The sequence below is a fragment of the Rhinopithecus bieti genome, unplaced genomic scaffold (assembly GCF_001698545.2).
Source record: "Rhinopithecus bieti isolate Rb0 unplaced genomic scaffold, ASM169854v2 scaffold_30927, whole genome shotgun sequence".
NCBI classification, from domain to species: Eukaryota; Metazoa; Chordata; class Mammalia; order Primates; family Cercopithecidae; genus Rhinopithecus; species Rhinopithecus bieti.
In genome coordinates, this window is record NW_016813672.1 from 2,042,541 (window position 1) to 2,053,280 (window position 10,740).

Genomic DNA, 10,740 nt, shown 5'->3' on the forward strand with positions numbered 1-10,740 from the left:
AGGTCACGTATGTTGCTTGTTTCACTCATGGGAAATCTAGGACGTCCTATTCATTGTGATGCTTCTCTGACTGAAGTTAGACATTGCTCTTTTACAGGATATGGAGTCAGCGCTGAGGGCATTTGCTGCCCGACCAGAGCACAAGTCCTCCGACAGCACGTTCCTGGTGCTCATGTCTCATGGCATCCTGGAGGGAATCTGCGGAACTGCACATGATGAGAAAAACCCAGATGTGCTGCTTTATGACACCGTCTTCCAGATATTCAACAACCGAAACTGCCTCAGTCTGAAGGACAAACCTAAGGTCATCATTGTCCAGGCCTGCAGAGGCGGTGAGTGCTGGGACTGAACATCTAACAGTTACGAAGGTGTATGCTGAGGATTGTGATGTTTGGTTTATATTTAGGGGAAACAGTCTTAGACCCTATCCAGTGCAAATAAAGTACAATGAATTCTACAGAACCTCTACCTAAGGGTCTGGTAGAATGAGAAATTGTCTCACCAGCGAAGAAATTTCTGTACAATTTTATCCACAGTAAGCGGTGAAGGAGATCATCAGAATCCCTAAATCAAAGTTAAACAGAAATACTGAAACTTTGGAATGGAATCATTTTCATGATAGCTTGCTTTGTAAATGTTTTACAGACATTTGGACATTGTGTGGTTTCTGAAGAATTTGTACTTGAAACTGAAGTTATCATGTGAGACACGCACCCTATTTATTCATAACTGTTGAAAGGAAAATGAGTAGGGAGTTAAGGAAACTTGAGGGGTTTAAGTCAATCTTCTCTCTCTCTCTTTTTACTCTTGACTTCCAATTGCCTCATGACTATTGGGATGTATGTTTTGTTTTTTAAGAAAGCAGCAATAACTTAACTGAAAACTGGTAATGACATGATAAATTCACTGTTAATTGACACTTTGTTGAATGACACTAGAGACGAAGCAGAGAGAGAGTGTGTGTGTGTGTGTGTGTGTTTGCATGTGTGTAGGTCTGTATATATGTATTAAATTAGTTAGAAAGAACACTGAAAAATAACAAGGTGGGCAATTGTGATAGCCATGAAGGGAGGCACAGCAGTGTATAAAAAGTTGATGTCTCTTGAACCAACCCAAATGCCCATCAATGATAGACTGGATATAGAAAATGTGGTACATATATCCCATAGAATACAGTGTAGTCATAAAAAGGAATGAGATCGTGTCCTTTGCAGGAGCATGAATGAAGCTGGAAGCCATCATCCTCAGCAAATTAATGCAGGAACAGAAAACCAAACACCGCATGTTCTCACTTATAAGTGAGGGTTGAACAGTGAGAATACGTGGATACAGGGAAGGGGACATCACACACCGGGGCCTGTCAGGAGGTCAGGGGGAAGGGGTAGGAGAGCCTTAAGGCAAATACTTAATGCACGTGGGCTTAAAACCTATATGATAGGTTGATAGGTGCAGCAAACCACAATGGTACACGTATAACTATGTAACAAACCTACACATTCTGCATTTCTATTCTGGAACTTAACGTAACATAAAAGACAAAAAAAAGAAAAAAGAAAAGAAAGTTGATGTCTCTTTGATGTCTCTACAGAAAGACGTGGGGAACACTGGGTCAGAGACTCTCCAGCACCCTCGGCAGTCATCTCTTCACAGTCACCTGAGAACCTGGAGGAAGATTCTGTTTGCAGAGTCCACGTGGAGAAGGACTTCATTGCTTTCTGTTCTTCAACACCACGTATGTGTCTTTTAGCAACAGTAAAAAATGTGGGGGTTCTGAGGACACCTTTGAATGATCCTATTAAATCAAGATAGGCCCTAGGCAACAATGAGTTGAGAGAATGGTGTGTGCTCTCTATATATTTTGCATGATTTTATGTGTGCTGTGAGAACAGATTCCTTCCCCCTCCCACACACACATTTTAAGAAATTGTAGTTTTATTATAAGTGTTACACTTTACAGTCAAAGATATGTCAAATATTATAAAGCAATACAATACAAGTAACTGCATTCACCACACACCATGTAAACATAAATGATGGATTCTGTTTTTTTTTTTATCAAATCCATTTAATATTTTGAATATAAGTTTTATGGATCCTAGTACTGGCTGTCTTTCCAAATGAGCAACTTCAAGCCCTCTTCTACATACATTCCACTTGATCCTACAAAGAGCAATGTTTTGAGTGTCCAGATAAAATGTGAATGCCCTTTAAAAAAAGTGGGAAATGTTAGGGTGGGGCTAATTGTGTCTAATCACAGGAAACAGTGGTTTGCATTTCACCTCCAGGTAATCATCCAAAAGGTCTTTACATTTTACTCTTTCCAAGTTGTAAATTTTAAGTCTTGTTTTAAGCCACTTTATGGAGGCATAACTGACATACAAAAACCGTACATATTTAATGTATGCAACTTAATAAGTTTGGAGATTAGTACACACCCCTCAAATCATCACCCAAATCTATGCTGTAAATATCTCTGTCTCCTCCAAAAGATTCCTCCAGCTCTCTATTTTTTGTTATCATCATTCTGCAAGGGTGTGATAAGGATAATTTATATAAGATCTACTCTTTTTACAAATTTTTAAGTGTATAAGACAGGATTATTTACTATTGGCACCACATTATACAGTATTTTTCTGTGATATTTTAATCTTCTGTAACTGAAACTTTGGATGTGCTCATCTATTTTGTTTATTGTATGGTAAAAGACATCATGGTGCAATCTGTAAACAATCTTGGAACCAGAAAGCAATTTTTTGTTGCTTCCTCACTGAATCTTTATTCATACTTCTGGGCTTCTATTCTTTCCTTTGTAAAGTGGAACAATTCCAGTTATTTCTCAAGACCCCTTTTCTAAGCAAAGTGAATGAACATAATGTCCATAATAGAAAGTCAGTTCCAAGAATCAAAATACAATCACTATGCAATCTCTTGTAATGTTTATAAGCTGTCTTTTTTGCTCAACCTTTGCCAGCTTTTCTGTTTCCTCTGTGTGAAACCTAAGTAAATGTTAGGTTATAAGGGATTTCCATAAATCTATCAAGTAAATTCCCAAGCTATACAAAACAAAATATAAACAAAACATAGTGAAAGTCGTAGCCCAAGGTATATCAGTCTGTATCATCATAGATAACGTGTCCTGGAGAGACCGCACAAGGGGCTCCATCTTCATCACGGAACTTATCACATGCTTCCAGAAATATTCTTGGTGCTACCACCTAATGAAAATATTTCAGAAGGTAAGCTTCCATTTCCTTTTCTAGTCATTTATTTATTTGCTCAGAAAGAATTTATCACTATTCACTAATCGAATGAAAATGACACACTTCTTCAGGCAAGCAAAAGTAGAACGGCACCTGATTTCTGTCATTCAAGTGTTTAAAATCTGGTTTAGAGAAAGAAATTGTCAATATATCCCAGAAGAAGAGCAAAGTAAAACAAAATAATATCAGCTGTAAGCTTCATGTTTTGGGTTATAAGTTATTAAAATTCAGAGAATAGAAAATATTTTGAAATAATTTTGATTAATTTACTAAATGAATAAAAACTGGATGGAGGTGATGGACTTCATCCTGATAACAAAGGGGTAAATGAGGTTTGCATGGCTTAAGACTACCTAGGACTCACACTTTTGTGAGAGATATGGATACTAGAAATATGGGCTGACAAAAAAATGTGTAATTACACATTGTGGTAGAATTCATAAAGGCATGTAAGAGGGAATAAAAAAGAAATCACTCTTTCCATGGAAAAGGGCAGAAGGGAAGGTTTACTATTCCTTGCCCAACCTGGGACATTCCTTATTCCCCGTCCTTCCTACTTGATTTTCTCCACAGTTCTTACCTCCTCCCACTAAGCATATATTAATAGTTTATTTATGTGTCTGTTTTTTACCTGTATTTACTCACTAACATGCAAACTTCAGGAAGGCGGGGATTTGCTCAGCACCTCAATATGCCTGACATATAGCAGACATTCAGTTAATATATACTGAATAAATAGATGCATAAATGAATAGATAAATGTTCCTTCTCTTTTTAAGGGAAAATAGGATTGGTATCAACACAGGAAAGTGGTTGTTTCTAAATTAAAAATTGTAGAAAACAGTAAAACTCTTGTGGGAAGAAGAATATATACCACTGGCATTTAAAGAAGATTGTACCATAAATTGAGACAGGGTTTCTGTGGATAGAGAACTGGGAAGTTAAGTCCTTTTGGATGATTAGGAATTAGACATTGTACTTTTGAGGGTATTCCTGGAAAAAGACTAGAAATACTGGATTTATGGTAAGCAGGATCTCATTGATCAGTCCTTGCATAAGATTTCAGAGGTTGGCTTGGTGGTGTCGGCATGAAAGTTGTTCAGTGTTCAGGCCTTAAAGCAAGATTCTGGGATTTAATTCTCCTTAAATTGAAGAATCAGCCTTGGTGAGGGTTGAAAGTATTAAGTCTTCCATATCCAGTTCTCATGAGCATATCTCAAGGGATATTCAATTGATTTCCACATCTGTAGGTCAAAAATGGAAAATAGAGAAAATGGAGGTTGAAAAGCCTTGACCAGGCATGCAGTGTTTATTTTGATGTAAAGTGTACAGTCTGACATGGGGTGTCAATTCTAAGAGGTAGGGTAGCAGTGTTAAGGAGTTGGAATATCCATGGGCTTGGTCCTATCAACCCTGGAAGCTGTCTTCATTCCAGGTATTTCCTGGTTCATGGTGCAAGGTGCTTTCTGAGAATCCAAAATCCCTCATGTCTCATCTACTGTTTTTTCTTTTAGGTACAGAAATCATTTGAAATTCCAAAGGATAAAGCCCAGATGCCCACCATAGAACGAGTATCCTTGACAAGAGATTTCTACCTCTTTCCTGGCAATTGAAAATGTAAGTATTGAGAGTTGTTGGAGGGTGAAATAAATGAAAGAGCTATATCGGTGGTGAAGTTCAATGACCAGTGACAGCTGACTACTTGTATGGTCAAGTTAGAGTTCTTTATTGATGCAGTCTGGTGAGAATTTATGTGCTCTTTTCTATTCTACTTATATGCATTTAGTTTCCCCCAACTATATAATCAATCAAGGAGGTAAGGAAAATTGCAGCAAAATGTAATACACAATGAAAGTCCTAGGTTAGTAATTATTAAAATAGTAATGTATAAATGTTACCATTATTGATTATATTCATCGATCTCTCATACACTCCCTCTCTTTGTCTCTCTCTCTGTTTCTCTCCCACCTACCACACTTAGTTACCAACATTGCATCAGACCTTGAACAAAACAGAGTAAACACAGGAGCTAACTATGGGGAAAGCAGGGCTTTGGTCCTCTGAGTGCATGTATCACATTACTGTTGTTGACTTTCTCCTTAGTTCAGCTAAGGATGGGGTCCTTGTCACACCACCACGAGAAATTAGAGTCACAGACAATCTGAAAGGTGAGGAGGGCAGGGTTTATTGTGTGAAAAGGAAAAAAAATGGGAAACGTACCCTTCATAGAGCCAGAATCCTGCTAGTGCCCTTTCTGCCTTGCAGTCTGAATACCAGATACCACCCAGGAAGAGGAGGGGCCAGGCTTCTCCCTGCTGCAAATGGCATGAACTTCCCAAGGCTCCACCCCAGTGCACATTCTTCCCAGTGCACAGGCTGGTGGGAGGTTCTGCCAGGGAGTGCTTTTTACTTGGCTCTCTCATTACTGACATTCAGCCACAGTTATTGGACAGTAGAAAATACACGCTCAACTGTAGGTATTTTATTCAGGAAACCTTCCTTGAAATAATGAAATTGGAATAAAGAATGGACAGAGTTGGAGAGTGAACCATGTGGTTCTTATGCAGGAGTGGTGTTCCAGCACAGAATACAAGGGCAAATGCCCCGAGGTAGATAAATGCTAAACATGTTTAAAAAGAACTACAATGAGACAGTGTGACCAAAAGAGAATACAAGTGAGGGAAATGACAGAGACAAATTAGGAGAAACAGTGAGGAGCCTCATCACATTGTGCTTGAACATCACATGGTAATTCTTTAAAAAAATATTATCTGAGTAGATAGGAAAACCTTCCAGTGCTTTGTAAAAGAGAAGTGACATAATTTAATTCAGGTTTTACAAAGATACTCCTAAGTACTTTTTGCTAAACAGTCACAGAGGTCACAGATGGAAGTCGAGGGAAATGGCAAAAGCATATGGCAGAAGATGGAAGAAGAATCATAATGAGGGATGGGATGAAGGGAGTGAGGGATAACCATCTTGACCTTCTGTCCTTTCTCTCTTCTGCAGGAAACCACAGGCAGCCCAGCCCTCCTCTGGCAACACCAAAGAGCACCTTTACCTGTATAGCTTGCATATTCAACATTTGGTGTTTTGATAAAAGTAAAGATGGTATCTTTTTAGATTGTATGAACTGTATATTTTTAGATTCTCTAACAGACAATCTAATTTCCATGAAAATGGTGGACAAGTGGAAATGAAGTGGAAGAAGCTAACTGGATTTTCGAGTTTTATGGCTAATGCTACATCTATACTTGGCTGATGAAGACGACTGACTGTGACTTACCGCCAACAATAGGATGAAAGAAGATGGTATCTAAAAGTATAAGAAAGATACCACCTCATACCCATTAGAATGACTCCCACCAAAACATACAAACAAACAGAAAATAACAGGTGTTTGTGGGGATGTAGAATAATTGGAACCCTGTGCTCTGTTGGTGAGAATGTCAAATGGCACCACGGTGGAAAACAGTATGGAAGTTCCTCACAAAAGTAAAGCTAGAATTATCATAGGATCCAAACTCCACCTTTGGGTACATACCTAAAATAATTGAAAGCAGGGTCTCAAATATATATTTATACACCCATGTTCATGGCAACGTTGCTCATGTTATCTAAAATGTGGAAGTAACAAAAGTATCCATGGACTGAAAAATTGATAAGTAAAATATCATATATAGATACACTAAAATGTAATTTAGCATAGAAAAGAGGGAAGTTCTGACATATGCTAAAATATACAGGAACTTTGAGGACATTATGCTAGGTAAAATAAGCCATTCACACACACAAAAATACAATATGATCACACTTATATGAGGCACCTAGATTATCAGATTCACAGAGACAGAAAGTAGAATGGTGATTGCCAGGTGCTAGGGCAGGAGAAAATGAAGAGTCATTTAATGGTTATAAAGTTTCATATTTACAAGATAGAAAGAATTCTGGAGGTAGATGGGTGATTGTTGTGCAAAATTATGAATGTATTTAATACTATTTGGCTGTACACTTAAAATCGTTAAGCTTGTAATTTTGTTATGACGTTTTACTATGATAAAAATTGTGAAAATATAATGATACAATTGAAAGTGAGAAGGTATGAGAACAACGTTAATCAACTTACATAGAGAAAATTTTAGCTACTGAGCAACATTGATGAAAGAAGAAATTATGGTTAAATATATTATTAATTGTTTCACAATTAATAAAAGGTTTGAACATCATGACATCATCAAATATTAGGTAGAATAGACTAGATATGTGGCAATGTAAGTGAGCTGCATCTCATTTTTCATATGAGGCAGTCAATGGCATTGTTTATGTTCTATATATCAGGAAACACAGAGCTGTAAGGGTCATTATTGAAAATTCCAAATGTTACTGCCAAACAAAACAAAACAAAAATAATTGAAGGAAATTACATCTAGTATGTGGGACTGAAGGTGGGAAGAGTTGTACTGGGAAATATGATTTTTATTGTATTCTTTTCTGTACTACAGACTGTCTCATGAATGTATTACTTTGACAAAACGTTTAAAATTATATTGAATTGACACTTTTAATAATTTATAGATGTCCAAAAATCAGATAGTATTGAATTTTAATGTGTTGGATTTTTAAAGGGTTTGTCATATGTTGTGAAGCAAAAATTAAACAAATGGAGCAAATTGTTGATAATATAATAATATGATACTGGTGCTATAAGGAAAAAAGGTATAGGTAAATATGTATCTGCCAGTTATTTATTTCTGGGTATCAAAACACCCAAAACCTCAGTAGTTTAATGCAATAAGCATTTATTATTGTTCACAAGATTACCAGTTAGCTAAGTAGTTCTTGACTCTGCTGAGATTATCCATGTGTCTGAGATCACCTGTGCATGGGGTAGGCATCTTTACTGAAGGACTGGGATCTCTCATATGTTTGGAACGCACGTGGCTGGAAGCTGGTCTAGAATGACCTTGGCTGGGGCAACTAGCCTCTTTTCCACATGATGTGTCTTATCAGCTAGCAATGTAGCTCAGGCTCATCCTAATTTAGTTTCAGGTGTCCACGAGGAAGAAGAGCACCAGGCTTTGTAAAGCCTGAGCTGGGAATTGCACCAGATCCTTCTACTGCATTATGTTGGCCAAAACCAAATCATAAGACTAGTTCAGGGTTGAAGCAAAGGGCAAGGATACTAGGAAGCCAATGATTAAGGAAATCAATAGAATCAGTAATGTATTAAGTATTTTACAAAAGCATAGAAAAAATTCAGAAAGATGCAAGCTAAACGTATAACTGTGGTTACCTTGTGTCAAATTAAAGAGTGTGGATAATCCTTTTCCACTTTATAAACTTTTCTGTTGTTTAATTTTAGTGGCAAACCTATATTTATTATTCAAAAATGATTTAAGTATCAGTCTTTTGCATATTTAATGAACAAAAATACCCAAGTGAGTGTGATAGATAAACAATACCCCAATAGACAAATGAACAGAACTGGAGAGAGAAGAAAAGAGATAACTTATGTGACTTTTTGAAATAGTGAACGGAGTATCACTGGCAGCCTTAAGTCAGACTCTGTCCCCTCACCTTCCAAATTTATACTTCCAGGGTTGTGCAGGCATCAGTGGAGTGAGAACTCCCAGCAATTTAGAGGCTAGTGGTGGTACAATGAAAAATAAGAGTTTAATTTGAATTATTAACGGTGTTAAAAATTGACAGGAAAACAGAACACAGAGACTTATGTTTGCGTGTAAGTGTGCATGCTTTCATTGTGATCGATTTGTTATATCCAAAAGAAAATTTTATAAGGGGGAGGAAAAATCATTGAGATTTTTCTCAATTGAGAGTGCGAGATGATAAGACAAATTTGGGAAAGAAAATTGTATGGTTGCAGTGTAAAAGTTAAATTATGGTTTGAAAAGATTAGATGAACGGATGAAACGTGCAGGAGTAATTATTTGTCCTGGGGACAGTGTAAATTATTTTAGAATATTATTAAACAGGGGCATTATCTATAGTCAGATTTATAGTTAAGAAAGATGGCTTGCAGAATGGACAGCAGGTTGAATGGCATACAAGAAGTCAAAATTGCCTGTGTTACAATTCTTTGCCAAGATTCCTAAAACTAAGGTTGGATAGAATTAGAATTCATAACTAGGAATCAAAGTAAAAATGAATTGGGTTCAAATAATATTTGTACTTTTTTCTGTTAGTCTTTCATTTCCAAACGACTTCTCTTTCCCTCCATTCATTTATGTGGCTATCTTCCATTGGAGATAATAATAATCAGTAATGTCACCCAAAGAGAAAAGAATAATTTGACTCAAAAGGGGAACATTAGACTTAAAAATATATAATATATAAACACTCTCTTATCTGCCTTGAAGGGCAGGCATTTTCTGAAATAAAGACAAGAAATTAGTGAAACTATTTTCCTTTACTCAGAAGAAGGATCCACCGCATTCCTTGTTTCCCTAACTTCCAGTGAAAGAGAAATAAATAGTGTTGACATATACTCACATTAGCAAGTATTTACACTTATTTTGAAAGTTTTAAAGACATGGTCCCTGTAATCTTTTGCCTTGTAGTCTTTTGATCCATAATCCCACCCCACCAGCATTTTTAGTTGGAGAATATGTATAACAACAGAGAAAAGTATGAAATGCTTTTAACTTTTAATTTTGTGTTATTACAAATAATGAATGCATTTATGAGATATATGAGATATATTGATACAGGCATGCAGTGCACAATAATCACATCATGAAAAAGTAGGATATTTATACCCTCAAACATTTATTCTTTGTGTTTTAATCAAATTATCCCCTTTTAGTTATTTTTTAATGTGCAATTAAATTATTTTGACTGTAGTCACTTGCTGTACTCTCAATTACTAGGTCTTATGCATTCATTCATTCTAACTTTTTGTACCTATTAACCATTCCTACCTCCTACAACCCTCCACTACCTTTCCAGCTTCTGGTAATCAACTTTATACTCTCTATACTTGTAAGTTAAATTGTTTTTATTTTTAGATTCCACAAATACATGAAAACATGCGAGGTTTGTCTTTCTCTGGCTGGCTTATTTTACTTAATATAATGATTTCCCATTCCACCTGTGTTGTTGCAAATGACAGAATCTCAGTCTTTCTTATGGCTGAATAGTACTGCATTGTGTATATGTACCACATTTTATTTATCCATGCGTTTGTTGATGGACACTTACATTGCTTCCAAATCTTAGTTGATGTAAAAACAGCGCTGCAAAAAATATGGGAGTGTGGATGTCTGTTCAATATGCTGATTTTCTTTTTTTTTGGCTACATACCCCAAAGTGGAATTGCTGGGTTATATGGTAGCTTTATCTTAAATTTTTTTGAGGAGGCTCCAAACTGTTCTTCATAGTGGTTGCCCTAATTTATATTCTCAACAGTGTATGAAAGTTTCCTTTTCTCCGCATCTTCACCAGCACTGGTTATTGCCTATCA

General features: G+C 36.5%; 1 protein-coding gene across 1 annotated transcript in view; it reads left to right on the forward strand.

The window, feature by feature from the left end:
• The window catches only part of LOC108513170 (caspase-5), a 28,941-nt gene extending 18,959 nt beyond the window's left edge, over nt 1-9,982 (forward strand). The window contains exons 5-9 of the mRNA XM_017848855.1: nt 98-332; nt 1,589-1,732; nt 3,127-3,236; nt 4,775-4,877; nt 6,270-9,982. Coding sequence (XP_017704344.1) covers nt 98-332; nt 1,589-1,732; nt 3,127-3,236; nt 4,775-4,873 — 588 coding nt within the window. The 3' untranslated portion in view covers nt 4,874-4,877; nt 6,270-9,982. The remainder of the gene's footprint in view (nt 1-97; nt 333-1,588; nt 1,733-3,126; nt 3,237-4,774; nt 4,878-6,269) is intronic.
• The last annotated feature ends 758 nt before the right edge of the window (nt 9,983-10,740 follow it).